Genomic DNA, 21,661 nt, shown 5'->3' with positions numbered 1-21,661 from the left:
ACACCATTGGATAGGGAAAGGAGCAGTGAGAAATTGCACATGACAGCACAGGGAGGAAGGAATAATGGAAGAAATGAGAAAGGGAGGACAGCTACCTACATGAGACATTTGGTACATGGAATCAGTAATTCCAATGACAGATCACATGCGGCAGGTGAGGGAGAGATGCAGGTTAACAGTGTCACCAGGTTTCTTAGCCTACACTTCCATTTTCTTGTTTTCTAAAATATTTTTCTTAGTGCATTTTGTATATATTTAATATGCCTCTAAATCATCGTAGTTTACTAAGCATACCATAATAATCATGCTGTTCTTTATTTGCTCTGAAAAGCAATTTACTTGACCACAAAAACAAAACATAACAAAGTGTCTTTTTTCTTTTTACAAAACTTGTGCTTCAGCCAGGTTTATGGCAGTTTTCACTCGGAAAATGAAGTCTCTTTTAGGTGGAAGGGAAATAAATTTTCTTTGCCCAGTTTATAGAGACAGAGTGGACCTTCTTATATGAAGCACGCCACTTGATTAAAAAGAAGGATAGATAGTTATTCTTAAACTATGGCGAAAATCAGATTGGTTCTGAGCTGTAGCAGTGTCCTATCTAATTGGCCCACATTGTAAAAACTTCTAATATTTATCAGAGTCCATGCTTCAAATCCCACCTTTGTCTCCGAGGCCCCCATGGTTTGCCATAGATAGAATCATGTTGAGGTCAGCAAAAAAAAAAGGCCCCATTTGGAATCAGGTTGAAGAAATGACTTTCTCACTCATCAAAATTCCACACACGAATCTTTAATCAATTTCCAATGTATTCTCAGGCTGCTGGTTGGAAACTTTTGCTACCCATACCACAGAGGAATTCAGAATCCTAAATAAGCAAATACCTTCCTTATTGCCTGCCTACCTTTCTTTCTGTTTCTCACCTACCTCTTTTCTATCCCCAGTTGCCCCTCACATAACATCTAATATTGATAATTAATACCTACATTATAAAAATAAATCTGTTAACTCAAAATTTGCATCAGAAGATAGTGGTGATAGTAGGAAGCCCCGTGCTTTCTTCTGGTTATTTCCACATGACCTAGTATATCAAAAAATCCAAGAATCAGCAGCTGCAATTTGGAAGTGCAGTTTTATTACAAGGTAATTATAAATATATTTCTCTTTTTATGTCCTCACTCTAAATCATTTTACACTGTAAAACTTAAAAATAAGTTGAAATGTATGAACTGTGTTAAAAATCTAGCTCAATCCAAGGGCAATATGATAAAGCAATAAAAACATGGGCAGATATGAAAATAAAGAAACCTGACATTATAAATTTTGGGGGTCTCATTTCTGTTTTGAAATGTAATTGGTAAAATAAATTTTGAGAATAACACACATTAATATAACGGTGCCAAATGAAGTAAGTTGGGAATTGGACTGTTCAGATCTAGGTTTGAATTTCACCTTTGCCAATCTCAAGCTTTGAGACTTTGAAAACTTAGTGCCCCTTAGCTTCATTTCTTTATCTATGAATTACAGGGAACACTACAAATCTATAATGTAATTATCAATATGCATATACCTGAAACGAAACCTGCCTGGAGATCATCAGGTCCAAATTCCTCATGTTAACAATGAATGAGATTTGTCTTGAAGCATAATAAATGATTTACCTAATGCTTTTTACAGATAGCATTAGAAATTAAAAAAAAACAATCTACCTTCCATTCACTGCTTCTAGTCAGCTGCAATTCCTGTTCTCCAAAATGGCTCTTCCAAGCATCTACTCCCTTTAACCCCCAACTTGCTGCCTCTCTTCTTCCCCCTTATTATTTCACATTTCTAAGAGAAAATTTCTTATCCTGAAATTCTGGACCCAACCTTTATTTCCAACTTCACCTCCTAGCCTTTCACTGAACAAAAACCGTACTCCAGTCACAGCATACTTCTTGTCATTCCCTAGAGACCCTGCCATTTGCCATTCCATGAGGCCTCCACTAGTCTTTCTTGTTAGAATTCATCCAAGACTGCCAAACTTCTATTCAACCCTCAAGACCCAGTCACCTCCTTTGAGACACTTTATTAATTCCCCCAAGGCAAGTTGGTCACTTACTCTTCCATATTGTTTCAACCATCTTTTCATGGTAGCACATTTTCTTCTCTCTTGAAATATGTTTTGCCCACTAGCTCATGATATCTTCTAAGGGTCAGGACCAGCTCTTTCTTAACTATAGTGTCAACAGTTACCATGCTATAGGATGGATTGTAGGCACTCTAATCCCCTTAATCCAGCCTAGTTCTCTAATGTTTGGTATGACTTAGTTGTACCCAGAGAAATAGGTAGTGATTTCATCACACGGGTAGTTGTAATTGTTGGCCTGACAACCTAGTTAATAGTAGTCCCTGGTGAGATCCAAACTCATTAGCGTCATGATTGGGGATTGCCATATAGATATCCAGAAAGGTGGTAATCTCCCACAAGTCAGATGTACAGGTCAGATAAGCTTGGGGGAAGTGTAAGTATATTTGTGTATACTATACATATGACTAATATATATACCACACCAAATTAGTTCTTCTGTCATTGATCTTTTGTCCCTAGGGATTGGTAAAATCTGCTTTTCTACAGCTGGGTAGAAATCTCAAGCCTATTTTAATACTTTTCTATGCCCTTTCCTTGAGCTGCGTGCTTGCTCTTAATGAGTAGTAATACCTGTAGAAGCAGAAATTGCTGTTATTTAATTCTAGACTCTCCTATACAAGGTGTGTATCCTTAATTTTGCTGGCTGATGCTACGGTTGTGATGATATCTGCTCTTATCAGCATTTATGTTTCCTATAGCTCCTTCCCTCAGCACATTTATGCTCCATGGAAGTCTGAGTTCTTAGTCCAGGCAAGAAATCCTGTAACTCTTGTTATTTGCCCCACTTTGCATCTTCATCTCTGTTTGTTTCATTTTTCCTGCCTGTCACAGACCACTGGGATATTCCAGGTCATGCCATCTTCTGGACATCTGCTTATCAAGGCAGCTTTCTTTGTGGGCTCCCCGCCAACCAACCCTAAGACTAGGTCTCAAGTACCAAACCTAAATCCCATGATAAATCACGGGTTTTGCCATATTCATTGTTCTCTGAAGGCTGCACCTGGTGAACTATCTTAATGCCCATGTCCTCCCTGTCGAATCATTTTGGGCTTGCAGACCATCTCAGCAGTAGTTTTCAGTTAGACACAGTGTCCCAATCTTGTCCCCTGACCAAAACCTATCCACATTTACATCTCTGCATACTCTCGCAGCTCTTAAATTTTACTAACTCTTCCACTCCATACATAGTTTTCTTCACACTGTGGTGCTAAGATATTGATCCTGTATGAAAAAAAAGCCATCTTTAATGTGACAAAAATGTAACTGACCTTCGTATCACACTGACCAAGCAGAAAAGCTCTTGTGAGCACTTTTAATTCATTTAACTTTATGTGGATATTTTTTGTGATTCACATTTCTTCAGGATACAGCTGCCTTTAGATTAACTTACATATATAATTCACTATATAGAAAATCAATGATATATATAATCAGTTTCTTCCGATTGTGTCTTTACCCCTGAATTTTTAAAAATGATAATTTTTATAAACTTTTAATAAGATTTATACGTGTAAATGCTGTTAAAAATCACCATCAGAAAATAGACAATTGTGTGATATGCTGTAATAATTTGATACAGAAGGTGGGTTTTAAGCCATTGCAATCACACTGAATCACAAAGAAATACACATTCCATTTTCAGTCTTAGGATGAAATAATAAATTTGCTGCCAAGGTTTGAGAAATGCATGAGTGAGATGAAAAATTTACCAGTTTATGTAATTACAGTTACAGAAATAGATTGTGTCTATGTGGTCAAGGGGTTAAATCAGTGTGGTTAAAAAAAATAACAAGTGCTTCCATTCATAATTTTGTCATGTGCACATATTTCCATGGCAAAGGGCCACGTGCAATTCAAGGATGGAAAGGAGGGCTGATAGCCTCTAATGAGCTATTGATTGATTAACAGTAAACAAAGAAATATTAAGAAACCAATTTAAAGTCCATTTAGAACAGAAGGGTCACTTCCTTTCGCTATGGTGCTTCGCTTGAAGCTTATCAATGAAATATGGAGTAAGAAGAAGACACTTAATTCTTGTATTTTATTATTTGAAGATAATAAACTGTAATTTATGAAGATAATCATCAGAGAGTGTATGTGTGCAGAAATGACCCCACAGTATTTAGCAACTCTCTTAAACCATGACCAGGGTCTTTGGTACTAAAATGATTGGAAGGAAAAATAATTTAAAATGTATTGTACTATATTATTTTCTCAAAGACTGATTATATGCAGAAGTGTGTTCCAATTCAATTTTAAAAACTACTAATTTATTCCCAACAGCTGTAATTTGAGTCATCCTGTGGGATGACCCATGAGGTTCCACAGGAAACTTTAGAAGGGTATTGTTAGTTTGGTGACTTGATTTGCCAAGGCTATTTGGCCAAGTTTTCCACTGTCTGAAACTACAATAACATGGTGGCCACATTGTAATTCATCACAGCTTGTAATTCATAGAGAACACAATGAAGACCTGAAATGCACTGAAGAGAAGAGTTTAGGATGTATCTTTTGAATATTCTTCACCTGGGTTGGATTTTTATGCAGTGAAATAGGAAAAGGGTTAGAAGAGACACGTATAATTGTATACTTGTTGCTTGGAGTCTGACAAAGTCCTGCTCAGCGTATAGCATATTAAAAGTATGTGAGGGGGCAGTGCGGTGGTGGCTCAGTGGCAGAATTCTCACCTGCCATACTGGAGACCCGGGTTCGATTTCCAGTGCCTGCCCATGCAAAAAAAAAAGTATGTGAGGAACACATTATACCTGACTGTATGTCACCACTTAATTTAATTAAATATTTGTTGAATTCCTACTATAAGTCAAACATGGTAGTCATTGTTGGGGATACAAAGACAATAGCTATAATAGTTGCATAACATTATTTCAGCTAACAAATGTTATCTTTCACTCTAATTAATATTAAAAAAAAATCCTTCCACTAGTATTAACCTATGGCTCACTAGAAATATTAGTTTGCTTTTTGGCATATAGATCTACACACTGTTCATAATTTCTAGTTGAACACAAGAAACTCTGTCAGTTGATGCTCAGATAGCATTTAAGGTAAAGTACATCATTAGCAACTCTGTCGTGTAAAAATTTTGGCTTGTATTTTCTCTTAATGCTTGATATCTTAAAAGTCTTATTGCTGTCCCTTTCATCTAAACCAATAATTTTTAACCATTCATGAAGTGTGATCATACTCCCCTTTGAGAATCTCTTAAAAGCTATGAAATTTCACACAAGAAAAAATGCATACATTCAATATCTTACTTGTAATTTCTGAAGATTCAAAGACCTCACAAAGATAAGTTCAAGAAATCCTACATTAAATGCTCTAAGAGTGCACAAATGGCAGAAGACAAGACCTCTGCAAGTTATCTCGCAAACATCCTGTGAAAATCGTCCTATGAAATTACAACTCAATTTGTAATTGAGGAGCTGGCCTTTTGAGGAATTATGCTTATGCATTAAAATTTAATTTCCGATCCAAATTAATGATAAATTTGAATTCTGCAGCAAATGCATCGTTGCAGTTAGCCCATGTGATGGAAAATAAATTATTAGGACAGGCTTTGGATAAATTTAGCATGGATTTAGGTCAGAATAGCAGTGCTTTCCTAAGCATGACCATATGCGAAAGTGATCCGTGACAGATGTGCTTGCAAATATGCATTACAGCTTTGTTAAGGCGGAGGTGGCCCTTCAAGGACAAGCTACAGTCCTAAGGCTCCTTTTAAAATGTACTTGAGTCCCCATCATCCTTCCATACTTTGGGATCCTAGAGTAGCTTAGAAAAATCGCTGCCTTGAGTTTGTCCTTGTTGCATTTCCGGAGGCGAACAGGTGACATCGTAAACATATCCCAGTCTTGCCATTTGGGGTGAGCAAGTGGCAGTACATGGTGGCTCCTGGATGTCAATTGATTTTAATGATTTCTTTCTTTCTCCTGGGCAGGATTTATGTGGGCATCATTCATGTGACACCCTGGGAATGGCAGACGTTGGGACCATATGTTCTCCGGAGCGCAGCTGTGCTGTGATTGAAGATGATGGCCTCCACGCAGCTTTCACCGTGGCTCACGAAATTGGTATGCAGCGCCTTTTCTTTTCCCTCGCCAAATCAAACACTTGTAACAGCTGCAGCAGGAACCAAAATACTTGGCAATTAATTCCAGATTTCTCCTGGTTCAGATATGCCATCAGGGATTACGTTTGTTTATATTTGCACTTTAGGGTTAACTAATAAGAGAGAAGGAAGGCAAAAGCAGGCATCCAGTAGATGTTTCCTTTCTGACAGTGTCACTTGAAAGCTTAACTGAAATTCGCTACCACTACTGCCTTTTTACTGTCTTTTAAACCATCCTTAAGTGATTCTCAGTTGAAATTTGAAATTTGTCACAGTTGACTATGGAATGTAGGGATGTCCTTTGAAAAGTGATTCAAGGCGAAATTGGCTCATCCAGGGCTAATGAGTTTGCACAGAAATATAATAGGATTTACTCCACTGGGCCTGATACTTGTAAATTCCTGAAAAAAGGTTATCATTAGCTTAGGGTAAACATTCCTGTCTTGTTTTTAATAACGAAAAAAATGTAACCAAGTCCAACACTCAACAGTTTGTTTTAAAATGTCACTTGCCTGATTTGTTTGTTGTAGGAAACACATTTAAATCCTAGAACTGTAAATTCAGAAATGAGTTAATAGATGAAAAATATCTCTGTGATTAGGAATGTCTTTCTTAATCATTGACCTAGGTTGCTAAGTGTGTGAGGAGTCTGCTTAGCACTTAAAATTAGACACGCTTGAGCTCAATTCTTACTATAATCCTTTTTACCTGTATCACATTTGTCTAATTATTTAAACTCTGAGCTTCAATTTTCAAATCTGAAATATATGCATAATAGTTCCTATTTGGGTTCAGATTGGTGAGGGTATGGATTCTAGCTGTTACCTATATCCATGCATACTTCTGCTTTAGTTTTTAGTTAAATAATATCCTTTTTTATTATGCTTTTAAATGAATGTATCACTTTTTAGCATCATCTTTTATGGGGCAAAGTATGGTTGGATAATTATTGATTTTTTTTGCTGTATTTTTATTAAATATATTTAGCTCTTTTTTTTTAGCTAACACCATAGTTTTCCCGTGGAAATTAAAATCTCTATTTCACTTTCCATAGGCGGAGAACATTTTTACAAGGTCTCGATTTCTAACTGCTGTGTTTTCTATGGGGAGTTAAAATAACTTCTAATCAAAGGTGTAACAGCATAACTCCATATATTGCAACAGTGAAACAGAAATCAGTAGTAAAATTTCAATTCTTAAGTAAGTCCATTACTTTAATTTTCCTAACTGACACACTTCTTACCATCTAAGCAAAATAAACACAAACATCACAAACATTACTGTAAATACTTGTCCATCCATCACTGATAATAATTCATTTCAACACTCTATTAATTGAGGTTCTTTGGCTTCAGGAGCAAAAGCTCTGAGATGGAGTCCCTACTCTGCCTCTGGATCCTCTGTTGCATTTGTTTTATTTCAAGCAGGTCATTTAGACACTGGGGTCTCTGTTTCTTCCCCTATAGGAACGACTCATGATGCGACATGGCTCTTGTGTGGTCCGCTAGAAAAGCTTCTGTGTTTAGAAGTGTTTTTAAAACTCCAAAATGCTAAGAAAGAATATTACACTCATGCCATTCGAGAGACTCGTGTCCTCAGCTATCTTTTACTCATGCCAATTATGCTGATAAAAATGCAGCCTAATATAGATCATTAACCAATACTGATTACAAATGCATGTATGTAAATGAGTAAGTGGAAGAAGGTGAGAGCTGTCCAAGGTAATATTCTGATTCTGCAGTGGAAACTAAGAAAAATTAATCCAAGTATTCAAGAGGTTTGTAATTACATAGAGGATATATATTTAAAGTACAACAGTAATTCATCACCATTTCTCAGAATAAGAGAAGCCCACAAGAAAGGTTCTCATCCCCGGGAAGGCAGAGGCAGATTGGTCTTAGTCTGGGTGGCACACTCATTGGGAATATGCAACAGAGGATTTTGAGCCTTAAATCTGGATTTTCAAAGGAAGAAATGACAAATTCTGCGAAGGAAGGGCTGTTTCTTACTTTTCTCCTGTAGCTACTTCTTTCACACATTGACAGCATCTTGGAGGTTTCCCTGTAAGGGAACCCATGTGGATATAAAGATGCAGCTTCTTCAGAGTTGCTTTAACACTGAAATCAACTCAGCTCAGCTAGAGATAGAGACTTCCAGCACCATCTTTCCCATCCTAAAAGTCTTGGGTTACATGGGCAGATGCAGTCTGAGATGTAGGACACCTGATGCTGATGAGAACAAAATTATATTAACATATTTATATGTGTGCATATATGTTTATATATATATAAACGAACAGGAAAGAAGGATGTGATGTGAACTTTTCTTAATAGTAGAAGATAGACATATTTATTTAAGAGAACAGTGGAGGCGGCATGTGGACTTCCATATGAAAATCCAAGGGGGAATCTTTGACTATGCCCTTGTGTCGACTTTAATTTCTTGGTTGAGTCATCTCTGTTTACTTCTTTGGAATTCCTTAGAAATCATTCTTCTCCAATCAAGACTGCCTACCTAATTTACCTTCCTGTGTTACACATGACCTAATCTGAGAAATTTACAGGCTGGCGGTGAGGGAACATGGGTTTAATTCGTTTTTCAGTAAAGGATCATTCACTTTATTTTCTAATTGCTTTATTATTTTTTTAATTTTACTTTTCACCTAACAATTGTGAACACGTGATATAAAGTATGAGCCTTAAAAAATTTAGAGAAAATAACCTTACAAAATGTCTCCCTATCATCTGTTTATTATGATTGTCTTGCCATTCTAATCTGTGTGATCTTGGGGAATGCAGCTCACTGAAGTGGTTCCGGGGCTTTATTTCTGTATTGTTGCAGGAAGCCATCAGCCTGAGCTAACCAAGCTCTGTATTCTAATTCTGCTTCACTGATCTCATGTAATGGCACCTCTTCTCTTTTATTAGACAAATTTCACATTTGGAGGATATGTATACAAGCTGGGTACGGTGATGAAAATGTCAGTTTGAAACCTCATTTTACCGGACTGCTTTGAGTCTGTTTGAGCCTCATTCCAAAATGTACAATTTGCTTCATGCAAACAAAGTGCAACTATGTTACCAAGTTCAAAACCTAGACTTCTAAAGAGAGCATCCAGGCTGCATCCATATTATTCTATGGATTCCTTCTACAAGTAGTGAGAGGACACATTTGATAAAAAGTAAATAAATAGCACCTTCATTAACTGACTTAACAGGTCCTCATGGGAGTACCCTACCATTTCTCTTTCTGTACATCATAGTTTAAAATACAAACTTAGGTCCATGTCATGCTGGAGCAAATTGAGTCAAAACAGTCTTTGTTCTTTTACCACCCCCCACACCCCTGCCATATCTAATTTTTCTAAATTGAGAGTTAATATGTAAGATAAATAGAGGCAAGCCTGAGGGTCCTACCTTGAACCTTTTCTATCCATGGAGTTAAATTACCTAAAGTCAGAGTGACATGGGTTAAATAAATAATTCTGAAAAGCTGCTACTGTTTTTTTTTAAATACCACATGCTAAGTAGACACTTCTCTTTTCCTTCAAATTCTTCCTAAAAAGAAACTAGATTTTGGAGGTATACAGTAAATGATATCAATACAGGCTTCTGGAAAACAAAGCTTGAATTTCTGGAGACTGTGCATGTCAACATTGACCAAATTAAGACATTTAAGGAAGTTGCTTTAACCTACTAAGAACACGATTCCCATCCCTAGACTTTGATTGAGGGTAGAATCTGATGACAACCATTTTACAGTCTAAACTCGAATAGCAGAACGTTTTGAGATAATGCGCTTTTACATTCTGCACCTATGTTTTTCATGAGTAGAACTTTTATTATTGACTTGTAATAATAAAGATTTCACTTGCTATACACATGGTTCTTAAAAATAATAGTTTCATTGATATTGGGCCAACTTCTAATATGCATCAGGGAATCATCTGAATATATTTACACTAATATAATCCGTAATTTGTAAATATGCCTAAGCTTTCCTATATAGTAGGAAAGCTATATAGTAGTTGATTATAAAATGTGCTAAGTAAATCTCTCCATTACAACGGATTCTAAAATGCTTCCTAAGCTAAAGTCAGATGTTAAAAAAAAAAAAAATTCAAACACAAGTATTCAGCCAGAGACTTAGGAAGTGGTTGAGACACAACAGCATCATTGCCTGGGTTTTGCTGTGGTTTGAGGGTGTTCTCTGATTGTGCTGATGTGTGTGTGACTGTGCTCCCGTAGATGATTAGATGAAACAAGGCCATGTTTTGAAAAGCTGCAGATGCCCTTGAAACTCCATAGACCAAAGCCAAGTACACAGAATCAGATGTCAGGACTAGCCAGATGTGAAGTGAAAAGGAAGTTAGGATTCAACTTGGTATTTACCCCCAAAACCATCACTTTAATCAACACACACTGACCATTTTTCTCTTTCCAGTTTGGAACAAGGCCACACTGTGTCTTCCTTGGCCCCCAGATGAAAGGTGGTAACAGATCTTTGCTCTATGCCAAGCAGCATTGGGATGTTGGGTGTTTATTGACAGTTTTTAAAAAATCAAATACCAATCAATGTGTTCCTAGACACATGGTTTGTCACGTGTGTGCAAACCCGGCAAGTTGAAGTTGATATAAAAAGTAAATCTATCACCTTTACTATGTGATTTTTCCTCTTACGATTAGAGAACTTTCCCATTCCTCCCAAATCAAGAGTTTCTAGGAATATCAAAATGTATTCAAAGCCACTGAAGTTTAGAATACTGTCAGTGAAAGTTTAACAAACCCAGGATCTCAGTGATGAGTATGAAGTTAACTAACAACTACTGAGCACTTGTTGTATGTCAAGCCTGTGTTCCAGGCACTTTGAATCTTTTATCTCTCATTCCACAAAAATACGCTGAAGTTAGTACTACTGGTGGGTGACCCCATAGGAAACTGACAACCCAAGAAATTGGGAACTGGTCCAAGGTCAACAACTAGTAAGCCCAAGATTTTGATTACTATCTTGTAATGGTTTGTTAAACGGTGTTCATGTTGAAGGATAATAATCTTGAATTTGATACAAAAGGACATTCACAGCTAAGGTCAAACTAAAAAAAAAAAAAAAATTAAAGATTTTTTTTCTCCCTTCTAAATCACATAATTGATACCACATTTGCCACTTATGTTTAGTATTGCGAAAAAGGAGCTTAAGAGTTTTATCACTGTATATAGGGAATTATGTTCAAGTAGACATGCACAATCCAATTATTGAGCTGATAGCTCTCCCCTTGGAGGATTCTAGATCCTGATCCCATGTGAGCTGTTGACTCATTTTTCAACCCTTGGCAAGACCTCCTTGCACCTCAGTAATCCCAGCTGGAAAATTAGATCAAATAAAAAACATGACTTCACTAAGAAACAGCTGCTTCATCTGAGTGGTACCTTCCAAGTAAACACATCATAGAGCTTCTTGTGACATTTTTTTTTTTTAGGATATGATGCTCTGTCCTCTTGTCCATTGGTTAGTCTGAGGTCAGGAGATGAGAGGTAGATATTCTGTTTAATTTGTAGACCCAAGTTGATAAAAACAATGAATTTCCCTCCTGAGGTTAATGTAAATCAGCCTTTTGAATAAGAACCTGAACCAAATTTCCTTTATGGTAAAGTTTCCTCATCTGAGGTGGGGGGATGTACAATCACAATTTTTCTAGAGCCAAATTCACTTGTGAATTTAAGGAAGCAAGATGCTCTTTAAATCTATATTGTGAAGATGAAGTTGTGTCATCCAGTTGTCAGATAAAGAAAGGGGATTATCATACTAGAGAAACATGATCAGGTGACTAACTTGTTTGCTATTTCTGAGCTAATAATATAATTTATAAGGATCTTGATTGTTTAAATTTATCTTTGACATAATTTGTTGTTAAGTTCATTCCCTTGGCATAATTTAAATTCCTTCCTGATGTTAACATTGTCTGATGGGCGCTCGTTAGCAGAACTGTTGTGGCACTAATATTTAATATATATTAAGAATGAATTGAAAAAAAAGAATGAATGAGTATTTGCTGCAAAGTGCTTACAATTTACAACTTTTGCTTATGATTTAAAATAGAGCACTGTGGCCAGCATCACTTGGGAAAGTACTTGTGGTTGATAGAGTGGCATTATTCTTTATATTTTACTTTGGCTTCTGGTTTCTCTTTTTATGATTTAATCTTTAGATACAGACATCATTAACAAGTACATCCACTAAACAAGTGTGTGTGTTCCTTAGCTGCCTCTGTATTTAGGTAAGAAGGTTCCAATTTTATCAATCAAGGATTAAGGATTTGCTAAGAAATATAGCTTTATAAACATTGCTTGGCATAATTAAAGAAAATAAACTGTTTTTCAATCCTTGGCATGTTTGCTGGATGGAAATATTCTAAATACAAATGCAATTTCTTCCCTAAAGCACAACTTGCCTTAAAGTCCTCTCTCAGTAGGGGACTCTACGTCTTGTTTTACTGAGGGAGCCAGGTAAGCTTGCTCAAGACCCCTCTGGTCCCATTTAAAAGTGCTCTGGATTGTCTCCACCCTTCTGTTCCTACACTTGAACTTGGGAAAGAAATGTCTTTCTGTCTTTCCAAGGCTTAAGATTGTCTGTCTCTCTGGGTTTCTGGATTCCATTCTCCTGCCTCCTCCAAGACTTTGCCCATCAACCGACTCTGTATTGCTCTACATTACTCTAAAAAGTCATCATAAAAGACATTTTGATGAAAACAATGAAAAATTAGTCGAAGAATTGTAAACATTTTCTACAGCACTTCTTTATATTCTCCACTTGCTGTTTCATTCTGAGACGCATGGTGTAAATCCCAACTGCTGCTCCTCCTCCCAGAAATTGCTTGTCAGGGCGATGTTTTACCTCCATTCCACACCTGTAATTTAATGCATCTCCATGGGTAACTTATGAGCAAACTATCATTGGAAAAGGTAGGTGTCTAAAAAGCTAAAGACTGTCCCAGGAAATCAGTGACATCAGAATAAGTTCCAATTCCCCTTCAGGACACCCACTCAAAATGCACTGTTCTCAACTGTGGCACTATAAATAAATTTCCTAAATCCCGGATTTTTTCTCTATTAATAAAAGTCTTAGTAGCATTGTACTCTACCTCTGATGTGAGTCTCTCTTCAGAATAACATTTTGGAGATTGAATCATATACCCCAAAAAAAGCATGTTCAAATCCCAATCCCTGATCCTTAGGGTGAGGACGAATTGTGAATAGGATCTCCTAAAGACGTTACTTCAATTCAGATGATACTCGACTGAGTCGGGTTGGGCTTTGGTCTGGATTACTGGAGTCCTTTATAAGCAAAGTGAAAGTCAGTTGGAGAGAGAAGCAGTGGGAACAGCCAGGAGCTGGAAGTCAACAAAACCTGGAAGAGATGGAAAAGCGAAGGAACAAGGATAACAAGCAGCCAGCTCCAGAATGCCAGCTCCTTTCTCAGGGAGAAAGTTTTGCCTGCTGTCTCACTTTTGAATTTCTAGCCTAAAAACCAGGAGCCAATAAATTCCTGTTACATAGGCCAACCCATTGTATGGTATTTGTTAAGGCAACTGGGAAACTCAATTTTTTTGGTACTAGAAAGTGGGGTGCTGCTATGACAAATACCTAAAAATGTGGAAAAAGTTTTGTAATTGGATAATGGCAGACACTGAAAGAATTATGAGGTACTTGATAGAAATAGCCAAGATTGTTTTGAAGAAATTTTTATTATAGATATGGTTATTAAAGCTACTTCTGATGAGGCCTTAGAAACTGGAGGAAAGGCAATCTCATTATAAAATGAGAGAGAATTTGGCAAAGTTGTATTCTCATGTCAGATTGAACGTGGTGCTTGTAAATGAAGAACTGTATATTTTTCCCTGGAGCAGACCACACCCTTAACTAATATTGATAAGGCATTATACTGAAATGAAATTACTGAAATGATTTAAGGCTTTGGAGATACTGTGATGGAGTGAATGCATTTTGCAGGTATTAGCAACAAGTTTTTGGGAGGTTCCAAGGGCAAACTGTTGGGGATTGAATCATACCTCCCACAAAAGACATGTTCATTTCCCAGCCTCTGGCCTGTGAGTGTGGACACATTGTAAATAGCATCTTTTGAAGATGTTACTTCAATAAAGGTGTGGCCTAACTGAACCAATTGGGTTTTAATCTGGATTGCTACAGTCCTTTATAAACAAGAGTGAATTTTAGACAGTGGGAGAGAGAGAAACCAAGAGGAACAGCCAGAAGCTGGAAGTCAGTGGATCTCAGAAGAGAAAGGAGAAGATGTCACCTTATTCATTGCTATATGACAGAAAATCCAAGGACTAAGGATCACCAGCAACCAGCCCCATAACGCCACAGTCTTTGAGAAGAAAGCATCAGCATGCTGGTTTCCTGAATATGGACATCTCCAAGCCTCAAAAACATGAGCCAATAAATTCCATTGTTTAAGCCAACCCATTGTATGTTATTTGTTTTTGCAGCTGGGAAGCGAAAGCATTGCATATGCTTTTGTACACACTTTACCATTACAGGGCTCAACCGTATTGGCAAGACTGTTGTTCAGACTGTTACACGTCTTAGCCTAATGGATGGGTGGCTCATATTTGAAAATGCCACTTCTTTCCCTGTTCACAGGCTTTAGCATGCAAGTCGTGTCTCTCCTGAAGAGGATCCAGACATCTCTCACCCTAATTATCTGTTTCAATTCCTGTCCAGCTCCTGAAGGGAAGTCGCATGGGCCACCTACTTTGCCCTGGTTCCAGCTACCGTGGAACTGGGTTCCTGCTTATTTGGGTGCTGAAAAGTTCTTTCCATTGCCGTGACTCTCACCGCCCTGGAGAGCGCAGTCCTCTCCCAGTCGGCTGACTGGCATCCCCATGGAGGATGGCGGTTTCATTGGCCCTCAAAAGACTCAGTCTCTCACAGTTGACCATCTGTTTCTGACCGATTTTTGGAGGTCTTAACAGAATCCACATTTCGTTTTAGCTTTTCTGAGGTGAAACACAAATGTGTTCATGGTCAGAAGGAGAGTCTTTTTTGATATAATTTCTTATATATATTTATATATCTCCATATATTATATATCTCTCTTCAAAGAGACAATTACATGACATTGATAAATTAGTAGATTTGAGGAACAAAAAATTCCTATTATGCCAAATAGCTTGTTAAAAGAGTCATAAACTATGCCAAAATATTTTAAAGTAAATTAAAAGGAATTTATATAAAAATTACATAAGTAAAAATTTTTGCTTATGTAATTGAAATGTTTAAAATGGCCTGTTTCACCCCTCTGTCTGAAAGAAAAAAAAGTTACTCACCCAAGCCCCTCGAGGTTAATTTGGTGTTTACCACATGGCCCATATTTTAAATCTAGAATCTAAATTCTACCCTCTAAATTAAGTGAAAATCCCTTGATGCAGTAATAAAAATGCATATGGAAAAGTGTTCTCTATTTATATAGCTTTAGAGGAAAATTAGCATGAATATCTTATGAAATCACATGTTTTTAAATATAAAACTTGGATTCAAAGGAATATCATGTTTCAGAGGTCACACTGAGCCACTTTAACTGTCTATCTTCCAAATTGGAGAAAAAATCTCAAATTTGAAATTTACATACAAATCTCACACTGTTAGCTAATAAAGATTTTACCTTGGAAACGTTCAGGAAGCACAAAGTGAATTCTCAGTATGAGCTTGATGATACTAAGTGACTTTAAGCAATTTTTAATAAGGCATGAATGAAAGATTCTGCTCTGTGAGCTGTGGGTCCCCTGAAAAAATTCGGCAGACAACTCCAAAATTGGATGAGTCTCTGCTGATATTCCTGTTTATGTTATTTGGAATACATTTCATAGACTGGTGCACATTCCATGATTATAGGTTACCAGAGACCAGGGGTGCAGGGGCATGAGTGAGTTATTACGTAATGGGTATAGAATTTCCGTTTGAGGTGATGAAAAAGTTAGGCTAATGGATATTGGTGATGATAGCACAACATTGTAATTGCAATGAGTACTACTGAATTGTACACTTGAAAGTGATTCAAATGAGAAGTTTTGAGGTGACTTGTACAGATATTGCTACAATAGAAAGTTAACAAAAAGTAGTGAGTGATGGTAGGAGAGTTTCCCAAAGAAAAATTGCTAGCCTGGTAAATAATATTGATACAAGGGACTGAATAAGTAGCATAAAAATGAGAAACCTCAGAAGGTCACAAAACCCTGGCCACTCAATTTCAGCCACAACAGCAGCCAGCTGCTCAGTGGACAATGTTTTTATAAAGTGTTGGTGATTTAGCTAGTTGGCCCAAAGGAGTTGGAATGAGGCCTGAAAACTTTCATCTCTGCCTCGTTTCACTGGTGCACATTGAACTACATGCTTTCAGGAACCCAAGGAGAATGTAGTAACCACTTGGCTATAATATTTTCCACATTCTTTTTAGTGGTTTGTATATGACTTTTTAAAGCTTTGCAAAAAAAAAAAAAAAAAAAAAAGAACAGTATTGGGGCGATTTGTTGTGTACCTTTTAGAGTTTCTACAAACTGCTGTCCAGAATTTTTTTAATAGCACTTTAGATCTATCAGAGAGTGCCATTTTATCCTTAGACTGAGAATTAATTTTATGTGGTAAAAAGCATAAATCAGTGGGATTATAAGAATATAGCTGTGTACTCTATGAAATAGTATCTGACTTGATGGAATTGAAATGCCACTGGTCTGGGATCCTGGGAAAACTGGTTTGGAGACCTAAGCAGAAACACCATATGGCTGAGTAGTTTAGGACAATTTTTTACCTCCCCTTTTTGTTTTCCCTTCAAATTCTAACCTCATTATGGACGTCTTGGTATTTTAAGCATTTCTTAACTGTAGTGAGATATATTTTCAGAATATGCCATTTATCAGTGAGACTAGTAAACATTCACAACTCAGCAAAATAACTCAAAGAAACATGGGCAAAGCAACCATATATTTGCATGGAACATGACAGTTACTAATTTCCCTTCTCTTTGTTTCCCACCCCTACTCCTGTCTTATGTAGCCACCTATTTACTTGCCAAGAACATAGTTTCTGCCATTCAGAAACCATCTTTTAAGTGTTTACAACTTGTAGATGTTGCATTGCCTACAGAGGTTTCAATGGTGGATAATGGAAGAAGATATTCATTACTCTCTGCTCTCACGTTGATCAGAGAAAGCAGAAAACTAAACATCACAATAATATGCAGTGAGGACGATGACATAATCCCACAGTTGCCTCGCAAATTCTGGATTCTAAATAAGAATTTGTTTCTCCATATCATTGAGCATATGTGATCCAGATGACTTATGGTTATATCCTTGGTTTAATTTTTCAGTTTTCATTTAAACGTTCCCCAACAGTGACTACTAATTTCATGCAGCTTTAGTTTCCCCTGGAACCCAGTTTCTGGGTGAGAAGACAGTTAAAATGAAATGACCTACAATTGTAAAAAAAAAAAAAAAAAAAGAATTAATGAAATAAAATGCTAGCATAATTGTTACGGAAACATAAAAATGTGAAATCACCCATTATTTGCACTTCCTATATTCTCTTCCTTAGGACATCTACTTGGCCTCTCCCATGACGATTCCAAATTCTGCGAAGAGAACTTTGGTTCCACAGAGGATAAGCGCTTGATGTCTTCCATCCTAACCAGCATCGATGCATCCAAGCCCTGGTCCAAATGCACCTCGGCCACCATCACAGAATTCCTGGATGATGGCCATGGTATGTATCATTAAGGACAGCACAGGCTCAGAAACAAAACTTGGGAATCTTACTTCATTGTATCCTTCCTAATGTTTAACTTGCCCTCTAAGACAGCGATTGTTTATGTAGTATCAGAAAAGGACCACGGGGATTGTCTATTGGTGTGTAGTGCCAACGTCTTTGGTGGCATTATAACTATGGTATTTTTGCTTTTGAATTGAAAAGTTCAAAAGAGAAGCAATGTGGGAGACCACACAAAATGCCTAGTTAGTGCCCTGAAAGCTTGGCTTTTATTCCCTCTTTCACCACTGGCTTCCTCTGAGACCTTTGGCAGACATCTTCATTTCCCTGCTATTCGTATGACTCTCAGAATTATTGTTACATGCCTATTAGAGGGTTGTGCTAAGATGTAGGTGATGATTCTGTTAGGTTTTCTTCATAGCAACATAAAGCCAGGAAAGGAAGCCCTTTCTCAGTTTGCATTGACTGAGAGAACTTGGGTTTGTCCTGCCAGGGGATTCTCTTAGAAGTGTAGTAAAAGCTGCAGAGCAGAATGAGGAAAAACAATTTAAATGATGGGAAAACACTTGAATTTCAAAAGAAATCCACGGGCTTTTTTCTGTTGGTACAATTCAAGGGCATAGTGTACTTTATTACTAAATTCTTTAGGTCTAGGATTAATGCAGCAAATTATATTTTAAAAATCCAGATAATGATTTTGGAAATAATAAGTTCCCACCCCTAAAGTCTTTGTAACAAGCTATTGCAAATTTCCTAGCATTCTATTTTTTTAAAAAAAAAATAACAGAAACTTAGAAGAATAGATATGTTGGAGTTGAGATGAAATCTTCAGATATCAAGGAATTCAAACTTTTCATCTTACAGAAGTGAATATATTCTTATTTCTTTTGCTTTCTTTCTTTTAAAGTTTGTCTCTTTCTAAAGCTGATGGTTACATTGAAAATAGCAGAAATTCTTGATTATATTTGTATTCATATCTTATGATGTATAGGTCAAAGTTGGATAAAAAGAATTTGTGACAACTGTTTTCTCCAGTTCCAAAAAATTTATGACTTCATGTTTTCTTAATTTTGTAGTGATTTAGCCATACTGAGCTTTGGCTACATAATGCCAAAACAAGTGATAAATAAATCAGCTTCAGACAAAATAAAAATTTAGCTATACAATTCTTTGTTTTAAGGTGGCCAAAATCAGTTCAACTCATTTTTTGTTACTTATAGCAGTTAATTGGCAATATTTTAATTACCTGCTCTGATCAAAATTTCTTGTTCTTAGAATTCAGGTTCAATTTGATTTCAAATTTCTCTCAATACCAAATAGATTTTTTTTTTTAGTTAAAAAGATATTCCAAATGTTTTTATTCCAATACTAAGAAACAGTATACTAAGCTTTCCATTTAGACTAATTATAAACTGGTAGTTTTCTGTTTAGTTCAGTTTACCATATACTGATTGAGCACTGATAGAGCCCTAAAGTTAACATTTGCCCAATTATCTGCCAGTCTGCATTGAACATGTCAATATTTAACTATTTATGCCCCCCTTTGGTAGAATCTTAGACTCCAGTCTTGATATAATTATTTGCAGTCCCCACCCTAAGGTTTTTCTGTAAATGAATTAACATTGATATTTTATTTTAAAATCACGCGTTACACATTCCAAGTGGTTGAGCTAAACTTTGAATCACTAAATGAATAGATTTAGTTGCTAAGGCAGCAAATACTTATGGCTAAAAGGGGACCATATTTTTTTCCTGTACAAGTATTAGGTCAGCTAATTACAATGCAGTGCAGAATTTTGTTCCTTCTTGCCATAATTTTAGAGTGATTCATTTATTTCATGTTTGTGGAATTTATGATCTTACTTTCTGTGCTGTAAATGTGTTTTCAACATTATCCTCACTCTTTTTTAACATATTTCTGTATTTAAATATCTACACTCTGAATTTTAAAAGTTTATAAAAAATTTACATATGCTACACATCTCTTCTGTTTCTTTTCCAAAGTACCCATGATAGAGAACAAGCAAAAACACAAATTTAGAAGAAATACATCTCATCCATTTGCAGGAATAAAATCTTCACCAAATTGCCCACATGTATATTAAATAAATAAATTCAATTACCAAGATTATTTGGACAGAAAATTCTTATTTTTTGATTTATTAATTTATTTTGCCAAATCTAGGTTCTCTCTCTCTCATCCTTCAATATGTTGTTTAGGCAGTCTTTTTTTTTTCTTTGTTTATTTATAAGTTAAGTTTCTATTTTTGGCAGCTTCTATTTGGCCTTACCAAAGCAAGACGTCAAAAAATTAGTCTCATAGCTAGCTATTGTTTCTCTCCACAGAAATCTTTAGTAAAAGGCGACAGGTTTACATGATCTGAAGAGAAACCTGAGTATAGGCAGTCTTTTTTTTTTTAACCCCGAATAATTCTATTTTATCAGTAGCCTACCATGATTAAGGTAATTTCAGAATAATAAAAACCAAAGAAAGATAGAATGGTACAACGGCAAATGTCAACACAATCTTGTTTCAAAATAGCGCAGGAGATATGGATTTGAAACAGCGATGCTCTCTGTGTTACACTGGTGTTTAAATTTTAATTCAAGTAATTAAGTATTTTTTAAATTGTGACCAAAATACTGATGTAAGTCGGTTTAAATTTAAGCATGGCCATAGGAAGTAATAGACCTGATTTTGAGATGGTCACCATTTTGACATTTCCACTTCAGGATTCAAGAAAGAACCAAGAAAAAAAGTCAAAGACTAAACCAAGGGGAAAACAAATACATGCATCTTTTTGAGAAGACTAAGCTATATAAAACCATATCATAAAACTTTTTCACTTGACTTATGGGGAATTACTCAGACTTCCATTCCGAGCACATTTATTCATATTTGATGGTTCTACTATTTCTGTTCTACTTAATTTTAAACAATAAAATAATATTAGGGAGAGTAGGATACTTCAGGCAGGTAAACTGAGTGTACAAAGTGGTATCATATGACAAAGAAAGAGTAGCCAGAAAAGCCAGAAAATGTAACCCTAAAACAACATAAAAGCATGTAACCTGGCATCACTTACCAAAAGGTCAAAACCTTGTCATACCATTGTGATTGCTGAAGCTACCTCTGTAGTTCAGCATGATACAAAAACTAATACTCAGAAAAGCAACTTCATTCATTTAGAAAAGGTTAAACTATTAAACTAATATAAAGACATCAAGGCAGTGACTGTTTTTAAGTAAGTACTCTCTCAAAATGTTACAGCTTTTAGACGATTCCTAAAAGAGTCAATTATCTGGAAAGTCCCTTTACGTGTACGATCTCATCCCTCATTTCCCTAACCCCCAGCAGTGCTGGAGAAATGAGGTCTTAGAGTAAAATTAAATTCAAAGCACTTGACTTATTTTTAGACTTATTAGCCATTAAGAAGCTGGACGTTTGTAGCACTTGGCTGCTGCTGAATTTAAATTCATTAATACTGAGTATTTCCTGAATTAGTTCCAGTGAGAAATACACAGCAATTAGGTTACAGCTGAGAAGACAGCATACATATTCTAGAGTAACTGGAGCCTGCAGATTTGTGATTCTGAAAGGAGAAGTCATGTCTCATGGGACCC

The 21,661-nt window shown here is 36.3% G+C and overlaps 1 protein-coding gene and 1 non-coding gene across 2 annotated transcripts in view; one reads left to right on the top strand and one right to left on the bottom strand.

Moving 5' to 3' along the window:
• ADAMTS5 (ADAM metallopeptidase with thrombospondin type 1 motif 5) overlaps positions 1-21,661 on the top strand; it is a 57,352-nt gene that overhangs the window by 7,809 nt on the left and 27,882 nt on the right. Inside the window, exons 3-4 of the mRNA XM_077118785.1 lie at positions 6,087-6,219; positions 17,867-18,034. Coding sequence (XP_076974900.1) covers positions 6,087-6,219; positions 17,867-18,034 — 301 coding nt within the window. The remainder of the gene's footprint in view (positions 1-6,086; positions 6,220-17,866; positions 18,035-21,661) is intronic.
• LOC143649028 (U5 spliceosomal RNA) lies at positions 20,321-20,437 on the bottom strand. The gene has a single exon (XR_013158906.1). It is a non-coding gene; the product is annotated as a U5 spliceosomal RNA (small nuclear RNA).

This window comes from Tamandua tetradactyla, chromosome 10, assembly GCF_023851605.1.
Source record: "Tamandua tetradactyla isolate mTamTet1 chromosome 10, mTamTet1.pri, whole genome shotgun sequence".
Taxonomy (NCBI): domain Eukaryota; kingdom Metazoa; phylum Chordata; class Mammalia; order Pilosa; family Myrmecophagidae; genus Tamandua; species Tamandua tetradactyla.
The sequence above is the reverse complement of the archived record's forward strand: the minus strand, read 5'-3'. Positions and strand labels throughout refer to the sequence as shown.